General features: G+C 35.0%; 1 protein-coding gene across 4 annotated transcripts; it reads left to right on the forward strand.

The window, feature by feature from the left end:
- The first annotated feature begins 2762 nt into the window (after positions 1–2762).
- LOC133829952 (amino acid transporter AVT1J-like) lies at positions 2763–6091 on the forward strand. Of its 4 annotated transcripts, XM_062259803.1 has the most exons (6): positions 2763–2919; positions 3016–3122; positions 3464–3506; positions 4144–4261; positions 4340–4950; positions 5519–6091. In XM_062259803.1, exons 4-6 carry the CDS (start codon positions 4165–4167, stop codon positions 6035–6037), a joined length of 1227 nt encoding a protein of 408 aa, XP_062115787.1. In that variant the 5' UTR covers positions 2763–2919; positions 3016–3122; positions 3464–3506; positions 4144–4164; the 3' UTR covers positions 6038–6091. The 4 variants fall into 4 exon arrangements, with proteins under 4 accessions (XP_062115787.1, XP_062115783.1, XP_062115784.1 ...); XM_062259799.1 differs by lacking the exon at positions 3464–3506; XM_062259800.1 differs by lacking the exon at positions 3464–3506 and having other exon boundaries at positions 2778–2919; positions 3010–3122.
- Positions 6092–14075: the final 7984 nt, after the last annotated feature.

A 14075-nucleotide genomic window follows, 5' to 3' on the forward strand; every position in this document is an offset into this window, starting at 1 on the left:
CTACCACATATAATCACAATTATGCCATCAACGGGCCAAAATTACAAATATGCCCTTATACGCTAAACATGGCCCACATGCATATTAATACTCATAAACATGCATTTCACATATCCATATAATCATATTATCATGCACATCACATAATCATGCATTTAATCATTTAAATCACACATAAAACTATTTTCCCCTCTTGGCACGCTAATCAAGGCCCTTAAGCCTTATTAGTGATTTTGGGTCGTTACATTTACTTTTTGCTTCTATCTTATAAATTTATTTGTATTATTATGATTTGAGTTGTATTATCAATATATCTATCATCATTTATTTCTATTTACTTGTATTTTTGCAATAGAGTTGTAACACTTTTTATCTATCATCTTGTCTATTGTAACATTTTGCTTAGAGTTATATTTTGGTTTCTCTATTCCCATTGAATATAATATATTCTCTAACAATATAATTATTAAATATCTGGTCTTGTATTATATCTATAATCTTATATTAAATATTATTATAATAACTATATTTTATAATATTTGAATTTATAATAATATAATTGATAAATATCTATTTTTAAGTCAGTTTTAAATGTATATTCCATTAAAATATTTAGAATATTCCATTAAAGTTAACAAACAAATCGTTAAAATAAAAAAAAAAATTATCTACATACTTTTTATATAAAAGAAATAAAGAAGAGATTTTACCATCCTTTAATAGTTTAAACTCAATATATATGAAAATTTTAACTATAGTGTAGGTAGTACAACTTCAACCTTTTAGCAACTTTGAATATATTTTCCTAAAAAATATTAAGTATTTAAATACTATATTTTATCAAGTTTAGATATTTTTTTCGTAAAAAAATAAATTGAGATATTTAAATACTACTTATTAGTTAGAATAATAATATGTGCACCTAAATTTTATACACATGTATGTGGTGGGTTAGCCTAACTAATCAAATTAAGTATTGACTATATATTTTTAGTGCACAAATCATTTCTATGTTAATAAAAATGCACTCCCATCCGACCAAATGAAGCCACCAGTAAAGGGACTTACTAGTTCAGATAATAAGTGCATTAAAGTAATGTTTCATCCTTGGTAAAACCAATATGCAACACGTGTCATATAGAATCTGACATAATAATACTATAATGACACCTAATTTTAAAAGAAAATGACAGATGTAGATATAGCAATAGGGAAGAGTACATAAAAGCAAGGAGAAAACCCCATTAAGGAGAAGGGAAAATTCTCAAGTAAACCAGGAACTAAAGAGACCCCAAGAAAAGAGAAGAAAGGACACCACATAAGGAGATTATTGGATACATATTTGACTGGTGAGTGATTAAAATTCTATTTCTGATTTTTAGTCTCAACAAAGTGTGTGGATACATATATTTTATTTAGTCAAGGCTCATCCAATTGTTTCAATAAAACAAAAGAAGTGAGTGAAGTTGATAAAGCACTATTGATTAATCAACATTACTTTCTTACCATTCTTCATGATATTGTTCTTAAAGTGAGGAAATGGTCCAAGAGAAGGAAAGTGCGTATATAATCAAGATTGTGTTATATATCCAACATTATCTTCTATGCCTTTAATGAAAGCTGCTTGAAATAAACATGCATATGTAATTGTAAAGCAAAGATTCTTTATATCAAAAGCCATATATAAAAAGTCAAGTCTCTGGTATAAGCATTTTGCATGATAATTATTACTGCAAGAAAATGTATGTAGACATATCTGGAGTGGAGTGATAACTTGATATGAAACTATTGCTTAGGTGGTCCTATTTCCCATGTGTCTCACAATGATGATATTACTGAAACACAATAGCTTCTCTTATAGACTTATTATCTTATTCCAAGTCTTCATTCCATGTTTTTCATACTTTGGAATCGACACAGATTTTTTATTCAGCTGTGTACCTCAACTGATCAAACCATTAATGCTGTGTGTACTGTTATTTTCTCATCTGACATACTCAAATTTAATGAAATGAAAGCAGCAAAAGCTTTATGTTTGTCTTTGTTTTTTGTGGGATTCTAAAACCTCAAGACAAAGACATGTGAATCTATTGAATTTAACTATGGTTTGGTTTAGCCCCACAAATGCAATAAAATCTATTATGGTCTATATGGACCCTTTACCCACTACACTAGTTTAATTATTAATTATTGTTTTCATTATTTTATTATATACTTTAAGTTATAGTTGTCTTTTTTTTTTCCTCCTTCAATATTTCCTAATGATGAATAAATATAAGTGGTTGGTCCTTGTGTGCTCAGCTCATTATATTATAATTAATGAAACAATTAATGATCCTTCCAATCACATGATTCACTTAAAACATAGCAATTTTATGGCATAGTTAAATAACATTATGATTCAACTCATATATAATATTAGAATCTTTTTTTTTCAGCTTAAGTTTTTGTCTTTTTCTTCGACTTGAGTATAAATAATGATTTAGGTTCATAATAATAAGTGCCATAATTGAATTCAGATAATAATACATTATATAGTGTTGGTGGACTCTGTTTTCAAGCAAAGACTGTGTAAAAGGACAAGAGAAAGTGAACATTTATGACTACTTTTTCCTCATTTGTTCACGTGGACACACACCAGAAAAAGAATCAGTGAAAAGGACAAGTGTTTATTTTATGTAATTATATATTATACGAGAAAATAGAGAAGTTAGTTGACATATATAGAAAATATAAATATATTCACATTGAAGGTGAATATATTTATTTATATATATATATTTATTATTATATATATTTATATAAAACGGATTTGGGCCAAGACCCATTTGGCCATTGAATGCAAAACTTGAGTCTTTTCCATTGTTTATGCTTCTCCTTTTATGCATGGTGGCTCTCACCACTCTTTGATCGATCAGTGTAATGCTTCTTCTTTTCTCTTTTTGGTGATTATATGATTGAGAATTTTCAGTAAGCACTTTTTCTTATTCTTCTTTACCTTTATGAAAGAGGCAGTTGTTTAGCAGCATAAAACCCTGCAAACTTCATCTTGGACTATTCAAATTCTTGAAGAAGGCAGGAGTCTTGTCTTTTGTTTATATCTTTGGCCTTCATCAACATATGTAAGAATTTCTGATACAAAATTTCATTATTAATTATATATGAACTAGAATGATTTAAAATGCTTTTCTACACATCTCTATGGCTTATTAAACTAAGGGCTGGTTCAACTTTTACATATACTATTACTTTAGAGTATTCTATTCTTAAAACTTATCGTTCTTGCTGTTGAGAAGCCTAATCTTTTGGCATACACTAAAACTTTTGTAGTTTTCTCATCAAAATATGAAATTTTAAGACATTTTTCCATACATAATAAAGATAAATCATTTCAGCATCATGGCCCGCTAAAGGCTAAACCAGCCCAAGTCTAAGACCTATCAATTTCTTTCTTTTCTTTTAGGCCTTAATTTTTTAATATTTGCAAGGAGATTTGACATCACAAGGTGAGTCCATCACCATATGACCATATGAAGTGGCACCAGCACGCTATGATTGGTTAGCGATACCTCGTAATATTTATTAAATTCAAATATGTGAGATTTAATATTAGATTACACCAATAGCAATATGCCATCTCCTTGTGTGTTGGTCACCACTAATGTCACTTGGCAATTCTCATAAAGTAATAGGCAAAGGACCCTATCAAAATAATTGATTAATTATTGAGAATATAGTTTAAAAAGAAATAGACAGTTTAGGCCTATGAACAGAACTGACATCAAAATTATTCAATGTAGAAGAGTAGATAAGTTACCCTTAAAAAAAAAGAGAGTAGATAAGTTTATAGCTGTTTAATAATGTGGTTGAAGCTAGAAAAATTATTTATTATAAGCACACCATATGTATAAATACAATAAATATAGACAAAAGGACAGTTTGAATCAGATTTGATAGCACTACTACTATAAACTATTTGATATTTATATTACACAAAGACCAATATGTTGTCCTCTCTACATGTGTGAATTGTGATAAGTTTGTTAGGAAGAAAACAAAGCAATTTATGTAATTCATTTCTTCTGGAAGTATTCTAGACAGTTCTCAGTTTGATTATTCTAAGCTTAAAATCTCTGGTTACAGATTCAACTAAAGCTAAAACCAATGGCAAGTGAGTCAAGGACACCTTTATTAACTCAAAGCCAAAGGGAAGGATCTAGCTTTCTAAAGGCATGTTTCAATGGAACAAATGCTTTTCTGGGTTAGTGCATGCAACTTCTTCTTCTTCTTCTTCTTCTTTTTGGTACCATATTTAATTTATTTTGATATATATTTTCAGGAATTGGTCTGCTTACAGTTCCCTATGCTCTCTCAAGTGGAGGATGGCTGAGTTTAGGGTTGTTTTTCCTAGTTACCATGATGACCTTTTACACTGGAATCTTACTCAAGACATGTATGGATACTGATCCAACAGTTAAAAGCTACTTAGACATAGCGGAGAGAGCCTTTGGGAAAAAAGGAAGATTCATAGTGATGATGATCATGAACTCAGAGCTGTACTTAGTTGGCATAGGACTGTTGATCCTAGAAAGTGACAACTTAAAGAAGCTGTTTCCAAACTTCATGATCAGGATTGGAGAAGTGATGGTGATTGAGTGCCGCCAATCATTTGTGCTGATCACTGCTTTGGTGATCTTGCCATCTATGCTGCTGACTGACTTGAGCATACTCTCTTATGTGTCTGCAACTGGAGTCTTTTCTTGCCTTATAATTCTTGGCTCCATTTTCTGTGTTGGTGCCTTTGGAGGAGTTGGGTTTCATGAAAAAGGGTCTTTACTTAAACTCACTGGCTTACCTACTGCTGTGAGCTTGTACATAGTTTGCTTTGCAGGACACCCAGTTATCCCTTCTATCTACACTTCAATGAAAAACAAACACCAATTCACTCAGGTATAGTCTTCCAGTATGATTTTTTACACAAAAATAATAATAATTTTTTTTACTGTTTTATGTTTTTAGGAAAAAATCAAAAACCACAAAAAAGTTATAAAATCATAAACTCTCGTCTAAGCTCTACTCATGTATAGAAGGTAAGTGAGGCATGTGCCTAAGATCCTCAATAAAAGGGTTATAAATTTTAGAAATATTAATTTTTTTCCTCTTTATATCAAAGGCTATCAAATTTAAAAAATTATCTTTTTTATTTATAATCATTAAAAATTTATCATATTTTGTAATGGGGGTCTCCAAAACTTCAGGGTGGGACATGTGTTACCTAATATATAGGACAAGGTCCAAATAATTGGCGGCCCCCAAAATTTTTAATAATAGCACAATTTTCATATAGTTTTGAAAACTATTTACTTATATATGAAAATTTTAAAAAAATGATCTGCATTGGAGGTTTAGTTGAGGTGTTAGACTGTTAGGCACCACATGTGACCTTACTATATTTCTTTCTTTTGGCTCAAAATTCTCAAAAGTTTAACCAAAGTTTGTTTTTTGATTTTGGTCACAGGTATTACTATTCAGCTTTATTCTCACAACTTTCACTTACTTATTGACCTCTTGTGTAAGCTATGTTATGTATGGAGAAAGTGTTGAGTCACAAATCACACTCAACTTACCAACCAAATTGATCAGTTCACAAGTTGCAATCTACACCACTCTGTTAATTCCAGTTACTAGGTATGCTTTGATGTTAACCCCAGTTGCCAATGCCATTGAAGGAGGGCTTTCAATGGATAACAAGAACTCTAGGAAAGTTCAATTACTTGTTAGGATGGTGTTACTAGTAAGTACCACAATGATAGCTTATGTATTCCCATATTTTGAGACTCTGATGGCCATTGTTGGTTCTATTTTTGTAGCACTTGGTTCATTTGTGCTCCCTAGTCTTTGTTACTTGAAAATTTCATCTTCTTACAGAAGTTGGAATTTTGAGTTGGTTGGGAATGTGGCAATAGTTTTGTTTGCAACTCTAGCTGGAGTTTTAGGGACTTATTCATCTATAGCTGAACTTGTGCACAATTATTGAACCACTTATCAAGTGGGTTTTATTAGTTTATGAAATTATATGTGCATTTGTCTACTAGTATCCCTTTTATATTGATATGACAGCTTGTTCAATGATAAAATAAAAAGAATAAATAGGATTTTTGGCGTATGATATTACCACTACCTTATTATATCTCTTGAATTTTTTGCGTTGTTTTAATTTTTCCTTGAACTATTACCATTATCTTATTGTGTCACTTCTGTTAATTTTTATCCTACATGGCTAACAAAGTGATGATTTGGGACTTGAGGCAATGATATGGCATGACCCGTCAATGTCACGTGTATAATTAAAATTTTAAAAAATAATTAAAAAATATAAAATTATTTCAAAAAAATAAAATATAACTTAAAAATTATAAAAGCTATTTTTTTTTTTACTTTTTTGTCTTTTTTCTTTCTTCTCCTCTATTTAAAAATTATAATTTGTTCTTAATATTTAAAATTAAATAAGTAAAAATAGAAAAAACAAAAGAAAAAATATATATTTTAATAGGAAAATATATTTAATAAAAAATCTATTTTACTAAAAAATTATTAAATATCTTTTTTTATTAAAATATATATATATTACTTTTTTTCTTTTCTTTTATTTTTTCTACTTTTACTTTTTTTTTTCTCTTCTCCTCCATTTAAAAATTATAATTTTTTTTAATATTTAAAATTAAATAAGAAAAAGAAGAAGTAAAAATAGAAAAAAAAAAAAAAGAAAAATATGTAAATATTTATTAATAAGAAAATATATTTAATAATATTTTAGTAAAATAGATTTTTTATTTTTAAATAGAGGTGAAGAAAGAATGAAAAAAAGACAAAAGAAGTAAAAAAAATAGATTTTTTAATTATTTTTTGAAATATTTTTTATATTACAATTTTTTATATTTTTAATTATACACGAAAAAGTGACATGGCATGATGTGACAATGTCATGTCACTACCTAAAGTGTCATATCAATATTTGGTTAGCTATGTAGGATGAAAACTAACAAAATGAGCATAATAAAATAACGATAATAGTTTAAGTAAAATTTAAAACAACGTAAAATGTTCAGAGAACAAAATAAGTATTGGTAATAGTTCTGGCTTAAAAAAAATGATATTTATTCTAAAAAAAATGATTACACTAGAAAATAAGTTGTTTTACTAACTTTATCTTTTGAAAATGAGACTGACATTTTGCTTTTAACATTTTCTACAAGTTTCTAAAATAGCATTGATGTAATGAAACCCATTGCCTAATGTCATCATCTAAACCTTAAATATGATGCCATCTTGTTTTGTACTAGTTGATGATAGGTACAATAGGCACCTTCCACCCTTTATATATTATTATTATTATTATTATTATTATTATTAGGGTAGGTAATAATTTGGTATCCTGTGTTTTTAAAAAGTATCATTTTGGTATCATGTGTTTACAAATAATGCTTATTTGGACCCTGCATTTTGAAATCGTACATATTTAGTACCTACATTTTAAAATCGTACATATTTTGTACCTTAAACTCAAATTTAATTAATAAAATTTTACCATTTTAATTAAATTACTCTCAATCATACGAACTAGAAATTATATATAACTAGTGACAGTTTGATCATATTGACAAAATTTTATCAACTAAGATACCAAATATCTATGTTTTCAAAATACGGGGTACCATATGAGCATTATTGAAAACAGAGGGTACCAGAACGATACGTTGCAAAAACAAATGATACCAAATGAGTAAATTCTATTATTATTATTATTATTATTATTATTATACATCGTGGAGTTAGAGTTAGAAGTTAGAAATTACATTGACCCACCACATAGGAATAGCTATAATTGTAAACAATTCTTCACACAGTTAAGTGTTGTTTAGTAACACTTTAAAAAATAATTTTTTATTTAATTAATTAAAAATTTGACAATTAAACATAAAATATATTTGGTGACTCTTTTTATTTATTATTTTTTAAAATTTGAATTAAAATTTATTAAATTTTGAAAATAGAATTTTTTTCACTTTTAAAATTTTTTAAACTCTTTTTGACTTTTCCAATCTTTTTTTCCTTCTCTTCTTCAAATCAATACACTATATTGTTAAACAAAAAATATAAATAAAAGTTATCAAACACGTTTATTATTTTTTGCTTTTAAAAACAATGTTGACGCCGTTTTTCGTCAACAGTGAAAGAAGAGCACGGAAACAATAATCAGTTATGGCCAAATGAAATATGATAATACAAACGAGATTTTTTACGTGGTTCAGCAGTTAAATCGGCCTAGTCCACGAGTCTTTGTTATTAAACTTAAGATGATCTCTGGAAATTCTTCAAGGATGAATTCTCTAGAGTTTTCTCTCAAGATCACAAAAATTCGGTCCTTTACAATGGTGTATGCCCTCTCTATTTATAGAGAAGATTTCAGAATACTATCCCACATATTTCAGGAAGTTATTCTGTATATGCAAATAAATTAAATGGCATTAAAAGCCTGCAATCCAATATACAAGGAAACATCCCCTGAAGATCAGGGGGCGTATAACTGAACAAATAATATCCCTTGATTGTAGGGGATTTATAGTAATCAATGTAGACTGCGTCTCTTATAGAAGACTCATCAGGATATTCAAAGTTATTATCCTATATCGCCAAGGCCCTATTCACCCAGGTCTTTTATTGACTTTCGAGCTATAAATCTTCCCGAGGCTACATGACTTCGAGCTCATACACGCATCGGGCTCGGAGCTCTGATCCGAGGCCATCCCGAGAACAGATGTACTTCAGGGTCTATCTTTCGAGCGTATGAGGATTTCGAGGCTATCATCTTCGAAGTCGTCTCTGCTTCGCAGGCTCGATGCTTAGATTTCGGACATATTCCAGACTTTATGAGTTCATTCATTATGAATCCAGCTTTCGAGGTCACAATTCTCATGGTTCAAAATCTGGGTGTAACATCTTGCCTCCTCAAAAGTATTTGTTCGAATCCTATGAGAAGGAAACTTTTGAACTACTTTCTTCGGGAACCGCACCGTCACACACTTAAAAATGGACACGTGTCAGTTGGGTATTGCCCATTCAGGGTACTCGAGTACCTTGGAAATCTGGCCACGATCGTTCGTCTGCCACCTTTCTGGTACCATCATATCATTAATCCCTATCCGTTGGATTTTGCAAGGATTTTGTTCAATGGCTCAGATTAACCCCCTTTTCCCATCTATATATAGGACCCCGTTCATCTTCTTCCTTTTATTTTTCGCTTATCAGAAGAAAGAAAAGAAGCAGAACCAGAAACTATCCCTGAGAACTTCTTGCTTGTGCATGTTTTCTCGGCCGAATAAACAAGGGACCGCCAGTTTGTTCGAGTCTGTGAGCTCATATCTATAGCCTCTCCTTCATTCGACGTTTTTTCTGCAATCACCATCATTGTGTAAGTATCTGATTGTCTTTTTTTCTTCCTTTATGCTAGTTTCTGTCTATATTGTTCTTGTTATTTCTGGGAATGCGCTGATATATTTTCTTAGTATGATACGCTAGGAAATTTTTTGACGGATAGGCTTTCACGTTTAAGTCTCCATACTAGGTTTAAGTTACTGGTTCCAAATCCAGTTTTGGTGTAGAACAAGGTATCTGTTTTCTGGGTTTCAAAATTTAAATGAAATATCTTGCACACCAAGATATCAGGTACGAAATCTTGGTTTTAAAGAACGCACTTACCCAAGATTACCTTTTCTGAATAACCGCCACCCTTTTTCCCTGATATTTTGGGATTTTCAAAAAAATTTATCCACTCTCCTCCTTTTTCTGGTAGAATACATGTTCTGACTCTTTTAATAAGGGTCTTAGTATCGAGCTCGTTTCATTCTTAAGCTCCGAGCTTGTCTTGTCAAGCTCGCAATTCTTGAACTCTTGCATGTATGGCCCTCACCATTTTTTCTTTCTCGCTAGATGTCACAGAATCTGGAAAGACGGTGGGGGTCGTTGCTGGCAATCCCTTACTCGCCCAAAATCCCGAGCCCAGAGTCGCTGTTTGCTCGGAATCAACGTCAGATTCGCGAGTACGATCTCGCGCGCGAACAGGAGGAGATTCGAGCTCATTATCGCAGCCAAATTGACGAGGTCATAGAAAAGAAGAGGAGGACTCTTCGGGAGGCCCTTTATCCAGAATCCAATTCAGGGCCCAGGCCGATCCCCCTCGACCTTAGGTTAAAAGTGACTGTTGCGTTCAGTCCGGGAGAGCTCCAATTTTCACTCATGGGGGAGCCTTCTACCTCGCAACCGAGGAGGGAATTCTTTGAGGCCGAGCACTACTAGAGCTCGGTTACCTCGATAAATCAGGTAACTGATATTCTGGCCTTCCATGGCCTCAGGTTGTCAAGCTCCTTGAGATGTCGAGCTCCGACCGCTAGCGAACGAAGCTGCTATGCTCTAGGGACTGGAAACCCTGACAGCAGGCTGAGGTACGCGGCATGGAGTCAAGAACACATGAAGGCAGGAGCGCTACTGCCTTTGAAGTCTTTCTTCAAGGACTTCACAGATTTTGTTGGGTTGGCTCCATTCCAGCTCAACACCAATTCTTATAGGGTTCTGTCTGCCCTGAGGTCGCTATACCACGAGCTGAAGTGGAAAGGACCTTCACCACAGGAGATTTTATACCTCTTATGTCTGAAAAGCAACCCCTCCCGAGCTCGGGGAAGAGACGGATTTTACTATCTTTCGAGCTACCCCAAAGAGAAAAATGTGTTTGAGGATCTTCCTAATCATCCACCTGACTTTAAAAAAGCCTTCTTCTGGACAGATGGCTTGTCCCCGTCTCGATGCTACTCATTCAGACGGATTCGTAAGTATTCCAACCTTCTTTATCTCTGTGCTCGGGCTTTTATTTGTAGGTTCGTACTTAGTTTCAATGTCTCTTATTTTCCAGCCAATTTTCACTGTCCTACTCCCGACGATGCAATGAAGAAGCATAGAGAGGCTCTGCTCCAACTCCCTTACGGCAGGAGGTCCCTCTCATATCTCTTGCATGAGAGTAAGCTCCGAGCTTGTGGGCTTTTGGGAGATGGCCAGTCCACCTCGGACTGGTCCAATAAAAAGTATGATCGTTGGGAGCAGGTGCCTTTGCCCACAGGCATCCTCCCTCCAAGGAGAAAGGCGAGGCCTCCACCCCCAGCTCGCCGAAGAAGCCCGCCATCGGGGAACGAGGCTAACAATGAAGCCTCGAGTTCAGACTCGGATGATCAAGGTAAAGTCATCCTTAGCTCGAGAATGTGGTCCCCCACTTTACTAAAGCACCGACCCGATAAGTTAGTTTTATGCCCAGATGATAGGGACCACTTCTATATATGGACTTGGGTAGACGACCGAGTTCATAGGTTTGATAGTTGGCTCGGGAAGTATGACACCATGTATAGTCTGAACGAGGTGTGGGATGGGATAGCCGTCCAATATGGGACCAATGACTATAGGGACCTTTCGAGGTTGACGTCCACCTATAGGGAAGGTACTCCCCCCGCCTCTTCTGAAGATGGGGGAATTTCATGGTCCCCGAGCTCGAGATCGGGGGAGAGTTCCAGTTAGGTTTCTTCTATCATTACTTTGTATATCTGTGCGATACTGAATCACTTTATATACTATTCCCTCTTTTTGTTATGATTCACATTGTGGCATGACTGTGCAGACAAGATGGATTCTGACCTTGACAACATCATCGAAAGTGGCGGTGCCAAGAAGAGCAAGCGTCCTAGGGCGGGTTCGCGAAAGGTGGATCGGCCCACCAAAGTCCCCAGGAGGTCCGAGAAAACTCCTCCTCCCCCGGCTCCGCCTGCTACAAGCTCCGCCGCGGCGCCGACTTCGCAGGTTGATGTTCCCACCGTGGCGCCGACTTCACAGGTCGGTGCCTCCACTATGGCCGAGCCCCAACTTCCTGTAGTGGTTCAGGCATCACTTGGTCCACCCCCCAGAAAGCCTTATACTTCTCGAGCTCACAAGCTGTCAGTTTCTACTCACGTCGAGGAGTATGTAATTGACAACGCGGCAGGACCCCATGGGTCTATGCTGTGTTCAGATGTTATGTCCCGAGTCGGCCAGAGCTTCAGCAGTCTCGAAGCTCCTCAATCGAAAATCTTGAACAATGCCCGAGACTGCACTGCCCTCTATGAGAAGAGTATCGAGCTCGCTGCCGCGGTAAGTTTTCTTCTACTTCTTAATTATATTTACACAGTCCTGGTGTTAATGACGATTTTTTCTTTTGTCAGTCTCTTGCCTTTACTGCCCAGCTCAACTATAGGTTGAACCACGAGATCCATTCGAGCAAGTCTTATGCTCAGGAGGCGAAGGATCTTCAACTCAAGGCGAGTGACGACCTAAAGGCAGCGAATGAAAAGCTTGAGGCAGGAGCCGAGGAGCTTAAGGCTAAAGCGTCCGAGCTTGAGAAGCTGAATACTAGGCTCGCGAAGCTCGAGAAAGAGAATGCCAGGGTCGCGGAGCTTGAGAAGGAGAACGCTCGGCTCAAAGAGGCTAACAAAAAGCTCGAAGAGGACCAGGCCGCTACCTTTGATATAATTGAGGGTGAAAAGGCTCGTCTCCTTGCTGAGTATAAAGAGAAGAAGGACCAGGCGGTTGATTTGGCCATGTACAGAATGTGGGCCAACAACGAAGACCTCGATACCAGTTTCTTAGGTCCTCATGAGGTGAAGCTTCTAGAGAAGTGGAATGCTCGGCTCAAGGCGGAAGAGGCTGCTCGGGAGGCCGCCTCCGAAGGTGCTCAAGAGGATAGTCATGCTATTCGTCCTGTGGGGTCCAGTGCTGCTGATGCTGAGAAGGCCAAGGAGACTCCTCCTTCTTGAATCTGATCTCAGGGAAATCTTATCTTGGGGCTGCGTCCCCTTATTTTTGTAATTACTTTGATTTATGCCCGTAGGGCTGATACAATTTCTTTTTATATTAATATCTATGCTTTACATTTCTTGGTTTGAAATATTTTGCATATTTTATATTAATGGATCGTTTATGTTTATTTATTCATACAAACATAGTTCGGATTTAGGCTCGAAACCCAACGCATTCGTGCATGGTTTGCTTGGATTATCCGCTTCCGATCTCCTTATTTATCAAGGTCGGATATTACTTTAACCATGAACGCGAAAGTACTTGTATGGTATGTAATGCGAATGGTTTAGTTATATCTTATTGCTTAGTTACGTTTTCTTGTCCTCGGTTATTTCTTCGAGGTTATGAGTTCGAAACTATTTTCCTTTAAGATATCCCAGCCTCGATCTCGACTTATCTCGAAGTAGGTTTAGGTTCCCACTTGCCGTCGATTAGTTTTAGCTGGTTTGCTCCAAACCTATTAAGTTCGTGTTTGGTTTGTAATCCATACACTTATATTTTTAACCTAGTTCGTATATTTGGTTATACCCAAACATTTTTATCTTTTGATAATTTGATTACGTCCAAACTATCTAAGCTCGCGTATCTGGTTACATCCAAATACTTGTATGTTTTTGATAATTCGGTTATGTCCAAACTATATAAGCTCGCGCATCTGGTTATATCCAAACACTTGTATGTATTTCGTGTATGTTATTTTATTTTTTAAGCTGATGGTATGTATACCAATGATGCCCCCTTAATATCCTATGAGTGTGACCATAGGTCATTAAATTAAGAGATATTGCAAAAATAAAAAGAGCATACCATATTGAACGAAATAGATCTTTATTTGATGGAATTCGAAAGCAGGCAAATTAATACATATAGAAAATCATGGTTACAGGCAACACTTTTCTTGTACTATTGGTAGTAAGGTCTTAGGTGTTCACCATTCCATGCTCGCGGTACTAGGCTCCCGTCCAGTCTCGCTAGCTTGTAAACACCGGGCCAGATGACTGACTCTATCTGGTATGGTCCTTCCCAATTTGGCTCGAGCACACCAGCTGCTGGATCTCGTGTTGCCAAAAATACGCGTCTCAACACCAGATCTCCTACACCAAACTTTCGATCTCGAACCCTCTTGTTGAAGTACCTGGTGGCTC

Source organism: Humulus lupulus, chromosome 4, assembly GCF_963169125.1.
Source record: "Humulus lupulus chromosome 4, drHumLupu1.1, whole genome shotgun sequence".
Lineage (NCBI taxonomy): Eukaryota > Viridiplantae > Streptophyta > Magnoliopsida > Rosales > Cannabaceae > Humulus > Humulus lupulus.

Coding starts and splice junctions, on each gene's coding strand:
- LOC133829952 (XM_062259803.1), top strand. CDS start 4,165: ATGGCAAGTGAGTCAAGGACACCTTTATTAACTCAAAGCCAAAGGGAA. Junction 4,262..4,339: donor TGGAACAAATGCTTTTCTGG/GTTAGTGCATGC, acceptor ATATATTTTCAG/GAATTGGTCTGCTTACAGTT. Junction 4,951..5,518: donor ACAAACACCAATTCACTCAG/GTATAGTCTTCC, acceptor TTTTGGTCACAG/GTATTACTATTCAGCTTTAT.